This window comes from Delphinus delphis, chromosome 14 (genome assembly GCF_949987515.2).
Source record: "Delphinus delphis chromosome 14, mDelDel1.2, whole genome shotgun sequence".
NCBI classification, from domain to species: domain Eukaryota; kingdom Metazoa; phylum Chordata; class Mammalia; order Artiodactyla; family Delphinidae; genus Delphinus; species Delphinus delphis.
In genome coordinates this window covers 9,691,117-9,714,914 of record NC_082696.1, presented here as the reverse complement: position 1 = coordinate 9,714,914, position 23,798 = coordinate 9,691,117, and the positions used below count along the sequence as shown (strand labels likewise).

General features: G+C 48.8%; 1 protein-coding gene across 4 annotated transcripts in view; it reads left to right on the top strand.

Moving 5' to 3' along the window:
- Positions 1-23,798, top strand: part of ZDHHC14 (zinc finger DHHC-type palmitoyltransferase 14) — a 275,052-nt gene that overhangs the window by 230,124 nt on the left and 21,130 nt on the right. For all 4 annotated transcript variants that reach the window (XM_060029718.1, XM_060029719.1, XM_060029716.1 and 1 more), the window contains exons 4-6: positions 5,040-5,177; positions 8,453-8,501; positions 23,198-23,300. In XM_060029718.1, the coding sequence (XP_059885701.1) occupies positions 5,040-5,177; positions 8,453-8,501; positions 23,198-23,300 (290 nt within the window). The remainder of the gene's footprint in view (positions 1-5,039; positions 5,178-8,452; positions 8,502-23,197; positions 23,301-23,798) is intronic.

Here is a 23,798-nt window from a genome sequence, read left to right as displayed (position 1 = left end):
AGAAAAAGTAATTTTCCCCTTCATGCCTTTAAAAACATTTACCTTAATTTAAATGTAATTAACATTTATATGAGAAGTTTCACATAGCAGTTTTCACAGGATTCTCGAGACACCCTTGCAGAGAGGAGACGCAGGCCACAGAGCCCAGGACCACTGTATGGAAAACTCAGAATTGCTTGGCCAGAGGATATGATTTTATTTATCTCTTGAGGGCCTGACTTCTGGGAGATTTCAAATTCTTAACATTTTCAAATGCTTTTATTCCTTTTCTGGCAACCTTCAAACACAACTTTTACAAATACGTTTCCATTAGTATTTCCCTTAATATTTCAGTGGATTTTTCTCTCCTTGCCCAATTTTAATACGTCTCCATTTCTACTTATTTTTAAGGCCTCTTTTTCATACTCCATCTCTCCAGGAAGTCAAATCTTCCTTTAATCAGAGGAGTGGCCTAATCCCTCAGCTCAGCACCTGCGGTACCTCACCTGGCTCAGTGGCACCCTCGTCTGAAAAGTGTGGGGATAGCACCTACCTCATGGGGCTGTGGTCAAGGATAAATGAGATAACGATGGAAGAGGCACTCAGTGAATGGTAGCGTTAATCATCGTTGATAATATTCTTTTCATTAGTATTTAGAGTTTGGGGTTAACAAAATAGGATCATAACTCCTTCGCCTAAACTGTGTTCCCACTGGCCATCTTAATGGAACCTTCTTTCCCCGCTTAGGATCTGGTGACTTTGAAGTTGCCTGGAATTCCCCCTGACTTGAATTCCACCTGAAGCCTCTCCCAATGGCACCCTATGGAGCTTTCAATAAAACCACCTCTGCTTCCCACCATTAGCAAGACAGGCCAGAGGCTGCTTCTCCGTGAGCTGATTCACACTAACAGATGTCCCATCAGCTCTTTCAGCCTCTATCCGCATCTTCCAACCCTCAACCTTCTCTGCACATATTCAAATTTCATGGAGCCCTGCCCTTTCCTGTAGTTGGCATGCCTGACATCTCATCTTTTCATCAGCATTTTCCAGTCTCTCCACCCGGCAGCCAGGAGCAGGGATCACTCGGAAAACTACCCAAGGCAATTAATGGCATTTTTTCCTTTGCTTAGTGTATATTTTCGAGTGTGTGCTACATGCCAGGCACTTAGGTGCCAGGGCTATTAGGTGACGAGATGATTTCTCACCGCAAGGCCTCACCTGGGGAAGGAGAGGAAAATAAGTCCATAAGCCATGCCAGGGCAGCGCGATGCTAACTGGGGTGTGGGCAGGGCACCCCAGCTGGCGAACTCAGACCTCTCATTATTTTAGAGAAATTTCTAGGTTATCACCCCCAATCCCCGCCCCCCATGTTCTATTCCCTTCCCCCGAGGCTCTGTCCCTCCGCTTAGCACAGCTGAGCACAGATACCCAACAGCCTGGTGTAGGGAACGGCTCCTCATTTGATTACAGGAACCCTCCAGAGAGGCTGCAGTGTAGAAACCACTCCTTTCTGGCAGGATCCAGACTTCAGAGTTGAGGGATTTAGCAGCAAGTCCGAGGCGGTTTTTTAAAGAACCGCCGTCACACACACCCCTCTCGCCCCCCCTGTTGCATAGGACACCCTCCAGTTTTTCCACACGGAACATACGCAGTCTGCCCTCCGGTAACAGTTGTTTGAAGCATCTCAGATGGTGCGGCTGCATGCGGCCACGTTGCCAGCTGTAGCCCGGCTCCAGGTGTTCTCCCTCCGGCCAGTCACTGCCTCACTCAGTCCCAGGAAGCCACCCGTGTGCCCGCTGGCGCCCGGCGCTTGTCTGCTGTCCCTCCTGGAAACAGTAACACAGGCCTCCCTGTTCGCAGCCGCCTCGACGGCTCCCAAATGGAGCCAGTGAGGGCCAGGCGAGCGCCCCTCGCCCCGATTCTCTCCTCGACCCATCAGGGAGGGTGCTGTGTGCTGCCAGCATCGTCAGAGAAGACTGGTTTTCTCGCTAAATTCGGTTTTCCTCTGTTAGAGGCTCATCCTTTGGGTCTGAGGAATATTCTGGATTGTGAAAATAGTGCTGTCGCCAACGAGACAGGGAATTACTGGAGGCCGTGGAGGGTTCGTTACGCCGCTGTTTCTCTTCTTCGTGGTCCCAGCGCTTGATACAGCGCGGGGCTCACGGGGACGCTCACCCCGGCTGGCGGGGCGTTTGGTGGGCGAGAGTTCTGGAAGCCGCTAGAACCGGGCCGGCCTGGCTGCCGTTAGCCGTGCGGCCCTGGGCAACGTGCTTGCTCACGGGACGTCCTCGTGGTAGCATGAGGGTTTATTCAGTCCTTGACAAACATTTATTAAAGGCTTAGTGGAGCTGGCAGGTAAAAGCTAGTAAAAATAAATCAGATGATTTTCGAGAAGGTGGATGAAGGCGGCGGCGGCCATTTGGGCGTCATCAGTGTAGAGTTGGCATTTGAACCCCGGGGGGGAGGAGATTATTGGGTGAGAGAGAGAGAGAGTCCGCAGAGAAGAGGCGCAGGCCCAGCCTGGGTGCAACCCCTCTCCCGCCCCGACACCCCGGAAGTCAGGGAGGAGGGAGGAGGGTACCGGGGTCCGGGAGGCGGCCCTGGGCTCTGAGCTTCCTTCTTCCACAGAGATGCGCACCCAGCTCTCAGGCTCATTTACCAACGCGTGTACAACAGTCACAAAGGAGAGCGTGAAAACCCTTACATGGAAGCGTTTCTCCGCAAGCCTACATTGTTAGTGGGAATTTCGTCAGCCAAGAAAAAGTTGTCTGTAAGACAAATTTCCCAATGGAAACTGCTTCCAGCTCAGGGCTGCCAGAGAGCCAGGTGTTCGCACCCATTCTGAGACAGCACTAGTTTTCTCCGAAGCCCCCCCAGACCCCGTGCCCAAGGGTCTCATGTGCCCCATCTGTTGCTTTCATTCCTTAGCAGCTCAGGAAAGCACGTTATCTCAGCTTAGCTAATAGTAAACTTTCTAAGCTAAAAATACAGCTACCACCTGCCCCCATAGAAATGATTACCGGAAGCCATAAGACCTTGGTACTTGGCCTGGGGGCGATCCGCAGTGTTAATTCTGCCTCCCAAGCCCTGATGTCTCCTCTGCTGGTGGGCGAGTCTCACTTTAATTAGGAGGCTCAGTCCGCCATGTGCTTGGCATCTGGAGATCAGCTTTCACAGCTGGAACCAGAGGTGCCAACCTAACCTGGGCTTCCCCAGCCTCCACTTGTCATTCTCACTTTCCACAGGCGTGTGTTAAGAAGAAAAGAGGTTTCTCGACAGCCTCAAAGTCTTTGGAAAATTCCGCTGATTCTGATTTCTTTTTTATTTTTGCCTGTTTCATATAGACCTCTCCATTATACAGCCTGTGTAGATCAGTGACTTGGGGAAATGAGGTTGTTTTTGCGCAGGGATTAACTTTCCCAGCTGTGTGGGGTTGGTAACACATGTTAACGTGTCACTCACACAGACACACCAATGGGAGTTGCTTTCCTTTGAATGTCAGCATCTTATAGGCCATCAGGTTGTCACCAGGCTGGTGAGCTCTGAAATTTCTCTCTGGCTGTCCTCTGCTCAGACTGGCTGCTGCCTGTTGATGTCATTTGCAGACAACGGTGGATCTTACAGTTCCTCTGCCACCACTGTCTCCAGGCGTCCTCGTGCCCTTTTCGAGAAATAAGCTTGCACTAGACATAAAATATGAGATGAGTGCTGTGTGATAGGTGACCAGAAAGAAAGGAAACACTGCCTTGCATAACTTTATGATGTTTTGTTTACAGAGTCACACCTCACAGAGGCCTCTCTGTGTGTTTTCAAAGCACATGTAGACAGAGAAGATGTGAAAATTGGGTAAAAGCTAAGCTTGGATAAGAGCCCAAGTGCAAAAGGGTGGCATTTTCCTCCCCGACCTGCGGCAGGCAGTCTGCTGTGAGTGGGTGTGTTAGAACGACAGTCTCGATAGGCCTTCTGAATAGATCAGCTGAAGAGTAGAGAAGCACTTAGCTATTGCTTGCAAGGGGAAGAACAAATGTCCTGCGGACTTTGTGTGAAATCCCCAAGGTGAGACGACACAGGTTTGGGATAACAGTAAAAAAATGCCCAAAGCCAGTGCTCAGTCATTTACCAAGTGCTCAAGGCAGCCTGTGCGTTGGGAAGACAGAATCAGCTCCGAGAAAGACCTGGCCTCAATGCTAGTTCCACTGCCTCTGAGCTGTATGGCCCCTGCAGGCAGTCTCCCTTCTACGCCTCAGTTTGCTCATCTGTAAAATAGGGCAGCAGCATCATTTTCCTCATAGGAATGTTTCAGGGCCAAATGTATTGATGTACCTGACATCTCTTGACAAACCTTAAAGCACCGCATACTGTTTTTTTTTAAATACTTTCCCAGATGGTATTTAGCCCCACAAGACTCTATACAGTATCATTGTCTTACAGGTAAGGAAGCTGAGAATCGTGAACTAAAAGATCAGGTGTATTACATTATTTGAAGATCATAGATCATTTTTAAAATGCTATCAATTCTCCTACGACTATTGAAATAGCAGAGACATTTTTTAGAAAACGGCTATAACTGGGATGGGAGAACAAGAGATTGTCCCTCTGTCCTGTCCCAGGCCCCTAGTGGCCTCTGTCTTGGCCACTTACCATGAAAGATGGTCAATCAGTACCACACACCCATGAAAGACTGAGCCCCAGCCCAGCCCAGCCCAGCCCAGACCAGCCCAGCAATTACCATCAAGAGTGTTGGTACCATCTTAAGGGAAGATTGTTCTGTGAACCAAAGAGCTTTCTTGTACAAAAGAGGGAAATCTTTGCTTTTCTATTGTAATGAGAATAGAATGCACACGTTTTGTTTTTTCAAAACAGCTAAGCCCTGTTGAAAGAATAATTATGTTCTTGAAATGTCTTAACGGTAAGCATTTCTCTGAGTGGTGAATTTGGAAGTACGTACATACAATGATACCATTTTGTTATATTATTAGAGTATTGGGGGGGAGCTCCCTCAAGTAAAAAGACGTTTTATTAATTGATTTCCATTTTCTTTTTTCTGCCTCTCATTTCAGAACGATTTGATCACCACTGTCCCTGGGTAGGCAACTGTGTGGGGAAAAGAAACTACAGATTTTTTTATATGTTTATTTTATCTCTGTCTTTTCTGACAGTCTTTATATTTGCATTCGTTATCACCCACGTCATTCTTCGTAAGTATGCTGGCGAAATCAGATTACGTATGTAACCATTTGCCTGACTTTAGTTTTCTGATTTAATTTTGATTTAATATTTTGGTCATTCCGGGCTCTCTCTTTCTTCTCTTTCCCCTTCTCCCTAGCCCCCTCCTCGCTTCCAGCCTGCCTTTTGTTTCTCACCTCCCTCCCAGCCTTGTCACCCTGGCTCTCTCCCTCCCACCCCCCATCCCCATCCTTCCCACAGCAGTTGCCAGGGGCACCCCTGGATCAGACTCTTTCACTTACAAGACCTTCTCCTTGATACATGGTCCCTATTCCACCCTAGTGACTTCACTTTCTCTTCTGCTAATGGATCCCCAGGAAAAATTACTCCCATGTTTTCACAAAGGACAATGTGCTGTAATGATACCCATTGAACAACAGAGCTTTTTGTTTTTTTAATATGATATCTACTTAAGCAGGAATAGTCACCCTCCCTAAAAAAAAAAAAAGGGGGATAAAGACTGAGCTTTCTTACACACATATCTATAAATGTTAAAGATGTATGTTTGATAAGATGTTTAATTACCTGCCAAAACATTGGCAAGCTACCCCTGGCATATGAAGGAAGCGACTTTATTAAAAATGAAGTGTGGATATACATGACTTTAATATATATTTGCCTAAGCAAATGGCATTTTTCATTACCCTTCCTAAGGTCATAATTTTGAATTTCTTCCATCTCCTGGCCTCTCACTCTCCTGTAATAGGCAGTGATGAGAAGGAAGCCACTTGGCTTTGACCTATAAACGTGAGCCTTAAACTTCCATTACGGTTCCATTAGCAACGTTAAAGACCAGCATGGCCTCTGTCCACATTCCTGAAGTACACCCACCCATTAGCGAGTACAGAGCCTCTCTCTGGAGTGTTTCCGGAAGTATCTGGACACACACCTCACTTGCTTCCCTGCAGCAGTGCTGAAACCACAGTGTGCCAAGGCTGAACTTGGACACACACATTCTCCCCGCTGCTCTCTTGGTGGGGTTTGTACGGGGGCTGGGGGAAGCGGAAGGTATGGAAAGTTTAACATTAGTTCTTTTTAACTATTGGTCCATTTTGGACATGAATGGCCTATCCCAAGTTTTCTTAGGCATTTAAAATCCTAGTTCCCGTTCTTTCTGACTGAAATCCTTTGATCTGAACGTGACACAAATTTGTAGTACATGATTGAGAGCCATAACTTGGTGGGATGGGAAGAAGAGGATTAACGTTGATCAGAGACCCCCTTCCACACCACCCGGGAAGGATGCCGCAGCGCCCTGCCGAGGCACCTGTTCTATTTTCAGAGTCTCAAGATGGCAAAAGTGTAACTAGGGTCCTATGTATGTGTTAATAGACGGTAGAAGCAATTGCTTACACAGCTAGAGAAGACAGAAGTACTGCTATTTCAGCATATTTATGGCACTGAAAAATAGTCTTTAACATCTTATATCTTAAATATATGTGTATATTTAACATTACATCTTACAGCATCTTTAGCGACTTCAAAATGCCTATCTATCTATCTGTCTATAGTCACATTCATTTTTGGCCTTGCCCCTACATTCCGGATATCAAGCAGTTTTCACTTGCTCAGCCTCGCACATAAGCTCTGGGAACACAAACACACGCGCACACACGCACACGCAGAGGCACACACAGCGACGCCTGCCACCACAGTGGCATTTTCATCTCCTCTAAAGTTTTACTCACCCTGGTTTCGGCAAAATGGAGCTTTTGCTGTAGTTTATGCTGAGGTACCGGTAATCCGGTCCTCCACAAAGAAAGCATTCTGAACTTACCTGCCTGCAAGTGACCCGACTGTTTTGGACAGAAGCAGATAAAGGTTTTCCTCTCCCCTGCTTCTGCATCCTCACTACAGCCCCCACTGAACGAGCCCGCCTGAACCCCGATTTGCTCTCGGGAAGGGCAAGAAGTTTTACGAGGCTCCGTGATCCCCCTAAGATTCTGGAAGCCTTGGCAAAGGCAGAGAGCTGTTTGAGAGCAGCGGGGGGACTGTCCCCTGAGTCCTCCCTGCCGGGAAGTGGGCTCTGAGAGGGGACACAGGACAGCGAGGGGTGGCCGGGGAGGAAGCCCGGGGTCACAGAGATTGCTGGGAAGGTGACTTCTGGAAGCAGAGTCTGGGAAAGCGATGCAATTTGGGTTCAGTAGGGAAAGAGAAATCATTTCTTTTCGTCCCTCCTTTTGCCTCAAGATTGTGTTTGCTCTAAGATCTGTCCACGTGCTGGCTTCACCCTCCTGGCCTAGCAGGGATGGAAGAGAACACCTTTCCTCGTTAGCTCTCCCACCGGTTGGCATCCTAGCAAACGGCACATCCTCGTGCTCCCGTGGTGGCCAGTGGGCACAGAGGGGATGGGAGCTCGAGGAAGAACTGGAGCAGTCCCAACCTTAGCCTCCCAGTAGCCAGCCTGGCCTCCAGTTACACAGAGGAGTCTGGGGCCCTGCCTCTCTCTCCCACATTGCAGCCTCGCCAGCAGACAAGGCCACAGAATGCTCTAGAACCGGTCCCATGGCATCCGTCCTCCCCGCTTATCTCACAGCCGCCCCAGGGCCAGATTATGTCCCCAAAACACATGGACCCAGCCTTGCCACCCCAAGGTGGGACCACCAAGAGCTCCTTCATGGGGGCTTTTCTTTTTAAAAAACATTTAACACCAATACATAAAATAAAAATCGCTTCTTGTCAGATGCATCTTTACTCAGGCCCCTGAAGAAATGTTTTCTTGTGCAGACAGTTCATATTAATATGTCTCAAACCCAGAAGGAATCAGTCATAAACTTCAGCTTTGTGAGTTTGTTTACTCTGGGATGCAGAGAAAGACATCTTTTATGCGTAGCCTAGTTTACAAGATGCCCAGGGTCAAAAGTTAACAAACTTTGGGAAAACAGTGTTTCATAAAAGAAGAGGAAAAAATAGCATACCGTATTCTGTTTTCCCATTCAAATGAGGAAAACAAAGGAGTAATCAGAACTATAATTTACGGGAAAGTATGCAGGCATCCATCTGCTTTTATTGAAGAAATATCCTGCAGATGTCGGGTCTGCTTATGAATCTGCCACTTTCTAGTTGAATAACTTCAGTGGAATCTCAATCTCTGATCAGTGCACTGGGTTCTACAGAACCACAAAATGTAATTATTTAATTGCTCTTTAGACACCTATTATTTTTATGTAGATGAGAGAGCTTTCAGCCTGAAGGCTGTTTTCTGGAGGTGATGTCTGAATACTAAATTCTGCTTTCCTTCCCACAGGTTCACAGCAAGCAGGATTCCTAAATGCTCTTAAGGACAGTCCTGCAAGATATCCTTTCTGGCTGTTGTTTTTTACAATGCTAACGTGTTAAGTATTGGACTGGCCACATCTACTCAATAACCTCTTCATGTGGTGCCTTGGCTTTCCTTTTCATAAATCGTGTTCCCTTTTCTTCTGTAAAGTATCCAGAGAACTCCCGAACACTCACTTGTGTGAGTAACAGCCTCTGAATGCTTGAACGTCGAAGTGACTCATTTAGCCTTGTTTAAATTGAAGTGCTCTTTCACTAGAAAACTAAGTGTGAATTCTTGCCCACCCCCAGAAACCCACACTGATTTGCGTTACATCAGGTTGGTCTGGGGAGAAGTCAGGCTGAGTTCCAACTGGCTACATTTTGATCAGCGGGTGGTCCCTATGGAATATTTGCAGACGCCCTGTGTGGGTCCCATCTTGGTACAGTCACCATGTGGGGATCCTCAGACCCTCTGTGTTCATGGGCAACACAGAATTTTGGCGGCTACTACAGATTCTGTAGTCAGCTGCTCATCTCTTAAAGAGGCACAGGGACAGATGAAGATGTACAGAGGCTCTTGGAGAGTACATTTCACAGGTATGTCCTGTCTTCTGTTAATGATCTGAGAAGCTAGAGTTAGCTAGAAGTTGGCCAGAAGGAAAGGTTGTGCTGGGAATGAACTTCTCAGCATCGGTGGCTGCTAAAAGCAGGTCCCATGGGAAATGCCTCCTTCGTTTCCCTCCCCAACCCTGCCAGGGGTAACCATCCTCCACCATCATCGCTTCTCTGTGTCCTTCGGTTTTCAAGGCATGTTGCTTTGGCATAGCTTACAGCCAAGCCTTGTCTTTTCTTCCCTGAAGAAGAGGCTCGTCTAAGTCTTTCAGGAAATCAGTTCCATCATGAAAACATGCTAGTCTTGTTAAGTTTTATGAATGCAGCTCAGAACCGGCACTGAGGTCTGGGCTGCCAGCTGGAATGCTTTCTGAAGCCTCAAGAGTGTGGCAGGCTTAGCCATCTCCCCTCCCCGGTCCCAGGCACCTGTGCCTTTCCTGAGGCCATGGGCCCGTGCTGGACGATGTGTGGCAATGGATGCCACAGGCAGCTCTGCCAGAACGTCCTCTAGAGCACGCGTCTGCTCGTGCTCCTGGCTTGGCTGTGCTTATGGTCTGTGTAATCAATAGCATTGCGCTCCCCAGTAAGGGGAGTAGACAGATGCTGCTGAGAGAAGGAGTGACAGTGTGTTTCAGCGGTGTGCAAACTGTGGTGTTCGTGTGGAAAGCGGACGAAGGAGAGAAATGCTTTTATTTGGTTCAGAGCAAATTTTAACTTATCTTCCCTTGAAATAGCATTCTCAGGTAGAGGTAAAGAGTTTCTCCTGGGCTTCCCTGGTGGCGCAGTGGCTGGGAGTCCGCTTGCCGATGCAGGGGACACGGGTTCGTGCCCCAGTCTGGGAAGATCCCACATGTCACGGAGCGGCTGGGCCCGTGAGCCGTGGCCGCTGAGCCTGCGCGTCCGGAGCCTGCGCTCTGCAACGGGAGAGGCCGCCACAGTGAGAGGCCCGCGTAGTTTCTCCTACGGCGTGGTTCTTGAAAGCTCCTGAGAATCTCAGCCACTGCCTTTCCAAACAGTGCTGTCATATCCAGGGCTGAGCCTCTCAGCCAACAGCCAGGCATTTCCCCTTTACAGGTGTTACCCAGGCGTGTCCTCCACATTCAGAAGCTTGGCAGCTGCAGCTGTGGCAACACAGCCTGCTCTGAGCGCATGGCAGGCCCCTGACAGCCTCCAGACACGGCTGCAGGGCACCCCGGCACATCCGGGCCAGGGCCTTCCCCAGCACGGCTCTGGCACGTGCCGGCTGTATTAGCTTCCTGTTGCTGTTGTAACGAATAGCCACAAGAAAAGAGGCTTAAAGCCACATAAATTCATTATAACCCGGTTCTGCAGGTCAGAAGTCCAGTAGGCTCGGCTGATTTCTTCTCTGGGTCCCAGGCGGAAACCAAGGTGTCGCCAGCCTGGATTCTTATCTGAAGTCTCAGGGGAGAATCCTCTTCCGGCTCATTCAGGTAGTTGACTAAACTCATGGGGTGTAGGGCTGAGGGCCCCTCTCCTTGCTCCGTTCCCTGACTCCTCCCTTTCTCTTCAAGGCCAGCAACAGGGGATCAAATCCCTCTCACGCTCTGAGTCCCCCCTGCCTCTAACGCTCATCTCTCTGCCCTCAGCCAGAAAGCCTCTCTGCTTCCGAAGAGTGGCCGCATCCAGACCGTTCAGGAAAATCTCCCCATCTCAAGACCAATGACCTTCGATCTACAGACTCCCCTTTGCCACGTGGATAATGTATTCACAGCTGCTAGGGATTAGGGCGTCTTTGGGGAGGCCATTGTCCTGTCAACCCCACAGGCCTTCAGGTAGGATGTACCCAGGAATCAGGCACTCAGGTGCAGGTGGGTTTGAGAGGATCTGTCTCTGAACCCATCCAGGAAGCTCACTAGACGTCACCAGGTCACTTCTTGAGTTGACTGTGAATTCCCTCCCTTCCCTTTCTGCCCTTTCTGTTAATCTAGGAGAGAGGGGATGGGAGACAAAAATGGATGGGCTTTAAAATACATATATATATACACACACACATAAATATACACACACATATGTATGTGTATGTGTGTATGTGTGTATATACATACATGTATGCACGTATATGTGTGTGTGTGTATACATACACATATAAAAGAATACACACACACACACACACACATATATCTCCTGCCCTGAGTTCAGGTTGAAAATGCTAACAGAATGCCCCATGAGGTCCTTGTTGAATTAGCCGACCCTTCACAGTTTAATAGGTGAAGTTATTATCTAACTTTACCCCTGCTGACTGGGTCCCCACTTGGTTTTGTGGCACCTCCTGATCCAGTGTCAGGCTGGGCTCCTGCCTGGAAAAAGGTGACCTAAAGCTGAAGCCAGAATATCCCAGGGAGCTGCCCAGCAACATAGAGACCCTCTGATAAAACCACTCCATTTCTCTCTCGGAGAAAAGCAGAACGAAGAGCAAGGCGCGGGAGGAACGTGAAGAAAAGCTGCCGATAGGGAGGGAGGAGCGACACTCCCAACCCGGATCTTCTTTATTTATTTTTGGAAGTAGTGGAGAATTTCAGGAATGCCAGACACACCCGTAGGAAAGCAAAGTGCTGGGGGTTTTGTTGTTGTTGTTGTTTTTTGCGGTACGCGGGCCTCTCACTGTTGTGGCCTCTCCCGTTGCGGAGCACAGGCTCCGGACGCGCCGGCTCAGCGGCCATAGCTCACGGGCCCAGCCGCTCCGCGGCATGTGGGATCTTCCCGGACCGGGGCACGAACCCGTGTCCCCTGCATCGGCAGGCGGACTCTCAACCACTGCGCCACCAGGGAAGCCCAGTGCTGGGTTTTTAATTACAAAGCACAGAAACATTCTGTGTGTGCCTCTCCCCAGTCACTGGTGTGAAGACCTAAGGCAGTCTGTTCTGGCCACGTGTTTTCTGTTTAAATACATGCTTTGGGGAAGATGCCCTCTTATTGAGTGAGTCTATTAAGAAGTGCTGAGTTCTGATGCTTTGTCATAAATTCATATTCCAGAAGAAAAAGTGTGCTTTAGTTTCTACTGGGTTGTGACGTATTTTTGAAAAAAGGAGTTCTGGTTATAAGGGATAACATATGGTGATAAGTAAGGTTGGGTCCCATCAGGATGCTATTTCTGGCTCCTGCTTTTCCTCTGGACACCCGTGTGGCTTTGGAGGCTCCATGGAGATAGCCGGGTGGAAACTTCTAAGGGGCGGCTTTTAGCTCCCGAGATGGGTGCGCTAACCACGGGGGCTGCTCAGGAACGGTATGGCCTGGGGAGGACGGGTCACAGGGACAGTGGCACTCCAAAAGAGGATGCATCCTGCTGGTCAGGGTGGGAGGAGATTCTAGCATCAGATAAATATTAAACTCAGTAGCTCTAAGCTCCCTTCCGCTGCTGAGGCCCTAAGAGCTTGGGAGTCTCTTTTGAGGTGGTCGATTTATGACGGATGAGGCTGATCTGTGATGTTTCACACTCACAGAAGCCGTCCTCTGATGATGGCAGCGCTGCCCACGGCTCGTCCGCTCCAGACCTGCAGTCTGCAAGAATCTGCAAAGTACCAAGTTCTTAAAACAAGAGGAGGTTTTCTGGCTGAATTGCCCGAGCCCAGGAAAGTCCAGGGCAGCCTTTGCATGTGACCCCTGCAGAGTGTTCTCGGGCAAGAAAATATATTTAAAATGCTTCAGTAGCCTCCAATCTGATCTCCTGACAATAATACAAAAATATTTTGATGACAAATGGGGGCACAGGCGAAGGTTTCTCACCGTGGATTTAATCTGCAAAATATCCAACTCAAAAAGGTGTTGTTGATGAAATGAGAGAGATTCGAAACAAAAATGCCTAATTAGCCAGGACTCCTTATCAGAAATACTGCCATGAATGATGGGAACATTGCTAAAGTAAAAAGCTCTTCATCAGGCCCGCATGCAACCAGCAGGACTTTATAGGAGAAAGGCATCAACCAGCTCATTCAGGAAGTGAGCCAAGTGTCCAGGGGACGGTGTCTAGTTCCAGCATGAAAGAGTTTGAGGAGGATTGAGTGTTAGCTCTTCTCTAAATGTTTGATACAATTCGCCTGTGACCAGCCATCTGGTCCTGGACTTCTGTTTGTTGGAAGATTTTTAATCACAGTTTCAATTTCATTACTTGTGATTGGTCTGTTCATATTTTCTATGCCTTCCTGGTTCAGTCTTAGAAGGTTGTACCTTTCTAAGAATTTGTCCATTTCTTTCAGGTTGTCCATTTCGTTGGCATAGAGTTGCTTGTAGTCGTCTCTCATGATCTTTTGTATTTCTGCGGTGTCGGTTGTAACTTCTTTTTCATTTCTAATTTTATTGATCTGAGTCCTCTCCCTTTTTTTCTTGATGAGTCTGGCTAAAGGGTTATCAATTTTGTTTATCTTCTCAAAGAACCAGCTTTTAGCTTCATTGATCTTTGTCATTGTTTTCTTCATTTCTATTTCTTTTGTTTCTGCTCTGATCTTTTTTTTTTTTTTTTTTTTTTTTTTTTTTTTTGCGGTACGCGGGCCTCTCACTGTTGTGGCCTCTCCTGTCGCGGAGAACAGGCTCCAGACGCGCAGGCTCAGCAGCCATGGCTCATGGGCCCAGCCGCTCCACGGCATGTGGGATCTTCCCAGACCGGGGCACGAACCCGTGTCCCCTGAATCAGCAGGCGGACCCTCAACCACTGCGCCACCAGGGAAGCCCTCTGCTCTGATCTTTATGATGTCTTCCCTTCTACTGACTTTCTGGGAGGAGGTGGGAAGGAGACACGGGTGAGAAGGAGTGGGCGGGGGCAGCGGGAAACGTCGTAAGTGGCTGTGAGTAGAATGTCTGGCTCTGGCTCACTTGTGGGCACTGAGCAGGCCCTTCCCGGGCTGTGGTGGGGAAGAGGAAGGACGTTCGACCACCAGGGTCACTCTTGGCAAGAGCACGTCCAGCCTCGGAGCCCCATCCTCCATCCTCTTCTTCCTGCCCCCTCTCCACCTCCCGTTCCCTGGGCTGACTCCCCGTGACTGTGGCCATTTCTTTCCTTTCATCTCTGCATCAGAGAAGCACGGGCAGCGGGGTGCGGGCTTCTGGGGTTCAGTGAGAAGTGGGGTGGCTGCCCGAGCTTTCAAAGGCCCCCCTGGCCTTCCCCGGGGAAAGAGACAAAAGGAGAATCTTCTCCAAAAAGGGTGGCACTGGGTCTTCAGTCCACCCAGCCAGGCAGGTCCAACGAAGGAGGTCCACTCAGCCTCTGCTTCCTTCAGAATCATTATACTGAATGCCCACCACCTGGGCCCAAAACGTGCCAGGGTTACAAAGTCTAGAACGATCCGTCAGCCTTGAGCTTCAAAGCACATCAACCAGAGGCCAGAGGAGCGGTGAAGGACGGGGTGACTCACTCTTCTCAACGAGCCTCTGTGGATGCCAGGATCTGAGCTCTGACTCTGGTTCCTACAAGCAGAATAAGTCTTAAGTGACATAAAATGCCATAGCATGCACTGGAGGTAGGAGCAGGGTCCAAAAAAGAGGCTGCGTCTCCTGCAGGGAAGTCAGGAGGCTTCCACGGGCGGCAGGTGGCATTTGCACAGGGCCTGGAAAGGTGGAGTTCTAACAGGGACACGGAGGGGAGAGGCCTGGTGGGTGTGTAGGGGAGAGCAGGCCGTCTGGAGGGCTGGAGCCAGGCTTGTGTTCACTCTTTCACTCGGCAAGGTTAGCAGGGTGGGCGCCGGGAGCCCTAATGGTGTCAGCACCCGGATACTCTTACAGACACACACACACACACACACACACACACGGTGGGGATGGAGGAGGGTGCTGTGATGGCTGATCCCTGACTGGGGCTGGAGGTCGCGACCAATCGCCCGCAGGAAGCAGGTCCCAACAGCGCTGAATACCAGTGAAAGAGCGAGCGGCCTTCTCCCCCTGGACACCGGGGAACCAGCCATGATTTTTGGCAGGCGAACGACATAATCAAGCTGCTTTTTGTTCTTGTTTTGTCCTGAAGCAAGGAACGCAATGGAGTGAGGTAGTGAGGAGATGTTTGCAAAGGAAGGACCCCGAAATTGAAATCGGTGACAAGGGGACAGATCTGCGGGGAGATCTGCAGTCAGATAGGACCTGGGAGGAGAGGGGGAGGAAGGGGGGTCCGAACCCTAGGTGACCCGGGGAAAGGGGCACAGCAGAAAAGGGAGACAGCTAGCATCGGTTTGGGGAGAAATGAGCTTGATCTGAGCTACATTTACAAGCAGAATCTAGGAGGTCGCACATGGAACCTCCACGTCAGCCTGGACTGCCTTTAGGGTCCTCTGTGGTTATTGCGTGAAATATGGAAGCAGAAAAAAAACCGGGAGCCTGAAGCGAAATGTTCCAGCCTCTTTGGAAGTGTCACTGGTCACACAGAGTCAGGGAAGCCACATGGCCGGGCCCGCCTCGCAGACTTCTGGGGTTCAGGGAGCTGAAGCCCCTCAGGAACAGGGCCAGCAGGGGGAGGGGACGCCTGCCCACTAACGGTCACTTCAGTGTAGCAGCATTAACGTCCATTTCAAAGGGTTACACTCATCTCCAATTATGACATCGTTCAGCTCTCCCAAAACGAGAAGGACGATTGGTACCTCGAACGGTCACCGATTCTGCGTGGTGGGGGCTTTTGGCAGAACGCCTTTTTTGCCCCTAGTTTGCACTTATTTCACGGCACCGTCGACAGGCACCCCCAGCCTCGTGGGCATCATTCTGTTTTAGTGGAATTTGGTAGAAGGCTTGGAGTCAGCCTGGGTGCTGTCAGAGAGGGGACACTGGGGGCCGATGGAAAATCCATGGGGGCAGGACAGGCCTTCACTAGCCCAGCTCTCAGGGCCTGTCCATCCTGGTGTCTGCTGGTGCTCAGGGAGCCTCCGGGAAACAGGTGGGACAAGTGCCCGAGGTCTCACAGCAGGACCTCACCGAGAGGTTAAGTGACCCCGATTCATGCTCGGTGACGCACTGACGTTTCCAGAGCTAGAACCCAGCCCCGCCACCCAGGGAATCGAGAGTCTTCCCCGCTGCCCCCGGCCAGGTGGATTGCGGGAGTTCTGTGAAGAATAAGCATAGATTAGATCTCAGAAGATCACAGAGCGGGAGAGGAGGTTTTTGGTATTTAAAATCACCGAAGTGATACAAGAACGTATTCTCACGGATAGAAACGTCAGGGTAAAAAGGAAGCGTCGCTCTTGACTCGTCATCATTAAGTAGGAGTTCTTGTTGAGTTTTGTGGGTCTTTACAGATGATCCTCTCAGAGTTTAAATACATACATGTGTGCGTGTGTGTGTACACACACACACATGTACAGTTGGGGGGACTGCTTTACCTAAAGGGATCATACATGCTCTTTGGATTGTTCTACAATTTGATTTTTAGATATTTCCTGAAGACGTTTCCATGTCAACACATAGATGTACATCATCCTCTTTTCAACTGTTTTATAGAATTCCAGAGTATAGGTGAACCATGGTGTCTTCTTCTAGTGATGGGTATTTAGACTTCTTTTATTACTGCTCAGAAACTGAGGTAGTGGACTTTTTTGTATGTATCTCTTTGTGTACAAGTGTAAGCATTTCTCTAGGATTGACAACTAGATGTGGAGTCACTGAGTTAAAAGCTAAGTGTAGTTTAAATATAATGTACCGTATTGTCCCCTAAAGATATTATACCAATTCATGCTCCATTTCTCCCCACCTTCACCCACACGGGAGTTGTCAGTGCTGTGATTTTTGCCGATTTGATGGGGAGAAAAAAATCGGTTTTAATTTCCATTTTCTGGACAATATTCAGCTTGCACGTATTTTCGTGACTGTTAGCCTTTTTTTTTTCTCACCTCAATGTGCCAGTTCAAACTCTTTGTCCATTTTTCAATTGGGCTGTTTCTTCTTTTCCTATTAACATGTTCTTTATATAGTCTTAATAATAATCTTATAACTATCTTTTTCCAATATTTTTCTCCCAACCTATCACTTACCTTTTAACTTGACCTTTTTATACAAAAAAGTGTAATTTATTAACAAATTCAATCTGTAAATCTCATCCTACATGGCCCCTAGGTTTTGTGCCGTACATCCTCACCCCAAAATGATGCAAGTATTTCCTTTATTTTCTTCTAATACCTTTCTATGTTGTTTCTTAAGTTTGGCGCAGTAATTGATCCGTAATAGAATTGTGTGTGTGGGTTGTGAGCTAAAGTTCTAACTTCATTTTTCCCGAATGTTGAGTAAAGTGTCCCAATACCACTTACTAAATTATTCTGGCAGTTCTCAAACTTTTTGGTCTCAGAACTCTTCTGCAGTCTTAAAAATTATTGAGGGGCTTCCCTGGTGGTGCAGTGGTTGGGAGTCCCCCTGCCGATGCAGGGTACTTGGGTTCGTGCCCCGGTCTGGGAGGATCCCACATGCCGCGGAGCGGCTGGGCCCGTGAGCCACGGCCGCTGAGCCTGCGCGTCCGGGGCCTGTGCTCCGCAACGGGAGAGGCCACAACAGTGAGAGGCCCGCATACCGCAAAAACAAACAAACAAACAAAAATTATTGAGGACCCCAGAGAGCCTCTGTTCATGTAGATTATATCTATTTCTATATACCGCGTTTAAAATTAAAACTGAGAAATGTTTAAAACACAAGAATGCATAAGAGTGAATGAGGACATCATCTTGCATCACACAGCCTCCAGAAGAAGCCACCACGTGGTAGGATGAGAGTGAAGCTGGGAAATAATGTTTTGGTGATGATAGGAAAATAGTTCTGACCTGGAGAATACCCTGAAAGGATCTTGGGGACCCTAAGGTTCCACAGGCCACACTTTGAGAACCACCGGTCTATTCCTTCACCACTAATTTGAAATGCCTTCTTTACCCCCACATGCCCACGGCCTGTTTAGACTGTTCTCACCTTGTTTTGTTTACGAGAAAAGTCTTCTCCTGCTCCCACCTCCCTGATGTTGTTTTTCAAAATTCCTCACCTGTTCTTATACATTTCCTCTTCCTGATGAATTTGAGAGTCCTTTTGTCAAATTCCATTTTAAAAATTCCAACTGGAATTTTGATTGGAGTTCTAGTGACTTCATAGGTTTAATTTGGGACAACTACACACCTCTATCTCCCGGTACATAAGCATTTAGGAGAAAGGATTTGAGAGACTGAAGGATGATGGTCCCATGATCCAGTCTGAAAGGTCCCAGAAACTTGATTTTCAAAGTGTGTTGTCATGTAAATCGTCGGGAAGTCAGCAGCCTCCACCCCAGACACAGTGGTGGGCCCTGTAATGACAGGGGCACAAGCTGTAGTTTCTTATCTCCATCTAAGGATTATAGGGTCATCTAATGATGAGGAAAATATACTGACAAGTTCCTGAACCTAAATATCTAAAAGGATTAAATGCTGATTTAGACCCTCAATCTAGAGGACAAAGGGTCTATTACTGAGATCTGCCCTTCCATCAAAGCTCTTCCTGTAAGTGAGCATTGCCTATCTTACTGTAACTTTTAGGGGGAAAAAAAAGAAAGAAAGAAAGAGATGATTACCAACAACATCTGTTTCTTATATTTTCAATGTCAGAACCCCAGACAGAGACCTAAAGCAGAATAAGATGCAGGAGGACCCAGGGGTGCCTGGCTGGTGCCCACAGAGAAAGGCCCCTCAGCACCGTGCGGTGTGACCGGCACCCTGGCCACATACGCCCAGTGCTCAGAGTGGAAGCACCCGAGGCAGAGCCTTGGACTCTGGCATTCCCTGGCCATTCTGGAATCCGGGGATTTTGGTCGATGAGGAAACCCACATGAAATACAGACTTTTTAAAATAAACTGTAATCTAGATTTGGCACTTGGCAAAAAAGCCTGTCGCCAGCCTGATTGCTGGAATGTGGGGAGATGGGTGATGACATATTAACAGAGACAAGTTCTTCACCCAGGGGTGGCTCTAAGGCCGTGGGACTGATGGACAAGGTTGCATGTCACGGGCAGCCTCAGCCTTGCTGTTGTGAGCTTTGAGGCTCCAAAGTTAGGCCTGTCATGTGACACTCCGTAGCTTGGAGCCATGGGAAGGGTTCTTTCTGTCCTAGAAGTCTGCAGACCAAGTTCCAGTTCTGTTCTGCCGTGATGTGCGATGTGAGTTTTTGTAAGTGGCTTGACTACTCTGGGCCTTAGCCCTTCATTTTACATAAAATTTTACCTATTTGTACAATGAAGGGATTAGAATAAATCAGGACATTTTAACTTGGGGTCCATGTGTATCCATGCAGAGGCATCAGGGGCGTTTTTAAGCCTCCTGAAATTATAAGGAAAAAAATGTGTTTATGTGCATTTTTTCTGAGAAAAGCGTAGGAACCCAATAAGGTTAAAAACCTTTGGTTCCTTACCTCTCACCTTTTACGATTCTCCAAATACTGAGGTGCCCTCACCATTCTGCCCAATACTATTTCCATGTCCCTGCAAGGTCGTCTCCCCTTGCTTACCTGCCCACAGGCAAGCAGACCCCTGTACCCTGAGGGTGGGAAGCTTACCTTCCCCCACCGTCTGCTGTCCGGAGTGCCGGGCCAGGTGCCTAGAAAGGCACAGAGCAGGCACTTGTGGGATTGCGTGGAAACCCAAGGGAGGGGCGCCTGCCTGCCGGCATTTTTCAGTCTTTTTCAATTCCATAGTCATCTAGCGAGTACCTCAGTGTGCAGCACTTTGAGCTAGCGGCTGCGGGGAATCTAAAGCCATACTCTTGGCCACAGAGGGGGCTCCCTTTCTTTTTGGGGGGCTGGGGAGGAGACATGGAGGCTGGCAGTGGTAATGGCTGTGATTTGGAACCCATCTCTGATGCAATAAACATCCAGCTGCTTATTAAATTGGCTCCTACTGGAGTTGGCCTGTTTCCACTCATGTCTCTTTTTAAAAAAAAAAAAATCAGTAAGTGGGTTTTGATACATTAAAAAGAAATTTATGAAAAAAAAATTTATGTTTCTTAACTTACTATGGCATAGATAATTTCAACGTCAAGCTATCGGGTCAGTGAGAAGATGTGTTGTTCAGATATTCGTACCTCTGTCTGAGAGTGAATTTGAGGGGGATGGACTCCTTAAGGTGCGATAGGTTCAAGAAACCCTGACAAGGAGGGTCCCGATCTCCCCCAGCAGAGGTTGGGGTCAGCCTAGAGCCACGTGTCCCTTAGCAAGAATTCAGAAAGGAATCGGCCCATGGCTTTTCTGTCCTACTGGCAGAGCCAGACTTCCAAGCTTCAAATCCCTGCTCTGCTATTTCTTAAACAAATTACTTAACTGCTTCCTGCCTCGGTTTCCCTATCGGTTAAGTGGGAATCACACTTCTCACTGGGTTGCTCTGAGGATTAAGTGAATTAATCCACATGAAGCTCTTGTTTTGTTTTGTTTGAATTTTATTTTATTTTTTTATACAGCGGGTTCTTACTAGTTATCCATTTTATACATGTTAGTGTATCTATGTCAATCCCAGTCTCCCAATTCATCACACGTGAAGCCTTTGGAACAGGACCCGACACACAGCCAGTGATGCCAGCCATTGTTACGAATGATGATGATTATTCCTTCAGACGTCCTGTGGGCGAAGCGGCAGCTGTAAGGGGAGAGGCGGAGGGGGCTGCATCTTGCATCCTACCTTGAATTCCTCACTTGGACACAGCTGTGAGCTAACAGTGAAACTGCATTCTGTTATTTATAAAATGTTACCAAGCACATGAGATATTAATATAGAACACTGCAAATTTGGGGGGTTGCTATAAACATTTAAAACTCCACATCCACTGGTAACAACGCCTCCTTTTGGAGGTAATCGTGTAAGTGGCATCACAAAGGGAACAGCAGCCGCAAAAGGAACAGGAGATGCAAAGGGAGACGTAGCCACGTTAGATGCCGTGGCCTCCTCCACTTTCACATGCCAGCTTTTACCTGGTTCACACGTGTGGATGTTACATGTGTTTTGACATGACCATCATTCTGCCTGGATTGTAAACTGTCGTTGACATCTAAGTATTTCCGAGACCGAAGTTGGGCTCTTCGTGTATTATTCAGTAAATAAATCTTTTGGTTCGTTCTTCATTCTCTCTTTTCTATCCTTGTTTCCATTCCATTTGTCACCTCCTCTTTGACCTTTCTGCCTCTTGTCTTTTCCTTCCAGCCTGTGCAAAGTCACTGCCAGTGTCATCCCCCTTTATACAACGCGGTTCTCCCGACGCAGGCTTCCCACTACTTCCTCGTCATTTTCCCTGGGCTCCACTTCTCTGCTTTCAAGCCAGTGCGGGCAGAGCTCCCACGTGGCTGCTCCCCCATCTGTGTCCTCTTGGGCGGGGAGATGAGGCTGGGAGGGGGGGCGTCTGTGAGCCCCGACCTGTCAGGAGGCGGTTGAGAATGAGATCTTCTTTGCTACCTGGGCCACCATCCCTGTGTCCCCATGTGCAGCGAGGCCTCTGCCATAACCGTTTGTCCCCCTGGGAAACCCTGGCAGAAAAGAAGGGCTGGTGGCAGCCCTGAGGAGGGGCCTGCTTCTCTGCATCTCCTCCCCACCCCTCCGTACTTATCCCCTTTTCCAGAATCCACCTTAGTCTTCCTTTTCTTGGTAGGTGCAGCTCCTCCTGCAGCCCGTTCACCTCTTTCCTCCGAGAGGACCGGGCAGCACTCCCACCCCCCAGGGGCACCCTGTGTTGGATCCGCAAGATCCCGCTGCTCTGCGCTGTCTTCACCTTGGCCAGCTGGGCGTCCTCCTCTTGAGATGTCCTTTTAATTTCTGGGCGGGGCTTTTCTGAGGCCTTGCAGTTTCTAGAAATTTAAACCTTAGAAAGAAAAATACAGCATTTTTCCACTTTTCCAAGAGCAGACCCAGTGGTGTACCCCGAAGCTGAAAGTCAGTGAACAAGCGGGAAGTGCATTCGTTCCCCCTGTTTTGTATGCAGCCCCACATGCCGGACAGTGGCTTTTGTTAATCATGACGTGGCAGAGGACGGTGCTGCGCCGGATGATACATTCATTTCTCTGCTCTGAAGATAAATGATATCCAGTCCTGAAAAAAAAAATCAATGGTGATGTATTACAGCATGATCTATGGCTTCCATCCCTGGAAGCGTTAGGAAAGCATGAGTATTTACTTTCTCTGGCCTGTAATTTATCAATGGAGGATGCATGATGGGTATTTAAACTCCCAGACCTATGATGAATTATTTTTTCCTGAGAAACATCTTTATCTTGTAAATAGAATGTTATAAGTATTTGTGGGACAGGAATATTCTCTAGTCTTTTCAAATGGCCACACTCCTGGCTGATGTATCTCGTCTGTTGAAGAATGCCAGGCTTTTTCTCCTTTGGTTTTAGTGCATCTTGTGGAACTCGAGACTCCCCATCACTCACAGTCTGGTGTGGAGCCAGGTTTTCTAGTTGCCTGTCAATAGCTGAGGACAGCCCTATGTGTCGGGGTGGGCTGACGGGCTGGGAAAAGGTCCCCTAAGAAAAAATACCGCTCACCCTGATGCCACACCGAGAAATGGCCCCACCGGGTCAGAAGCCCATCCACAGTGGGGGCAGGCAGCCAGGGTGTGGAAGGGCCATGCAGGGAGAGAGAAAGCCAGGAAGATAAACCCCGCCTGGTCTCAGCCGCCCGAGGTCAGCCCTGCAAATGACTGTCACAGCCTCAAATCGGGTCGAGAGGGAAACCTGTCAGTGCTACAGTCCCAGCTTTCAGAAGCCAAAGGTAGAGCCTGTGATTGAAGTGATGTTCAGTATTGGGTCCATTCATCAAAAGCCTGGGCCGCTGCCAGCTCCAGCCAGCGTGCTTCCTGGTTTTGCTGCCGCCGCCTTTGGCTACACAGTGAGTCATGAGGAAAGGGCCAAGGTCGGGTGGGAAGGACAGTCAGAGGAACTGTCAGCCATGAGAAAGGAACGAGACCTGTTCAGGGAGCCCACCGATCACTTAACTGAGCACAAACGCTGTGCCGTGAAGGAGAATGTGGCCTCGTGCCTGCCCCTGAGGGTCTCCTTTGGCTACAAGACCACTGATGCCAGGCTAGGTGGACGCAAGGGCCTGAGTGAGGGCCTGGGGGCGGGTTCTGTCCAAATCTCAGTCATCCAGCTCCCTGGGGCCCTAAGAATGTCACGGTCCTACTGGTTCACCTCCTTGACTCCGGGTACTGTGCTGGAGGCCGTGGTCTGCTTCTTCTCCGTCTGGTCCATCGTGGGGCTCTCGGGTTTCCACACGTACCTGATCAGCTCCAACCAGACCACAAATGAAGACGTAAGTTCCTGGTGGGGTGGGACGCGGGCATGTTCTTTCGTGGGAAATAGAGAAAGAAGAGGTGGAGGGGCCCGGGCTCCCTTTCCAGATGGGAGCCCCTGGGAGCAAAGAGCCTGCACGGGAAGCATTTTCCGACATCAATCTCCAATTTCTCTATTGCGAATCTCCGAACTGTCCTGCTCTCTGACCACGTCACTTAGATACTAAGATCGGCCGAGTGACCCCCCCAATTCCAAGGCCCGAGGAGGGATTCTGTTCTATTCCTTTGCAATAATTCTATCAGCAACTTGTCACCCTGCCCCGATGAAGAGAGACCTCACAGGCTGGCCTCTCTCAGATAACGGCTCCATTTCATTTTGGGAGGCAATCGCACTGACCCAAAGTTTAACTTTTTATCCAGGATTATCTGCCTGTACTTAATGCAGATGGAGAGGAAATACAAAACCAGAAAACGTAATGCTGGAAAATGTTTCTTCGTGAGCCTGGGCCTTTTTGCTC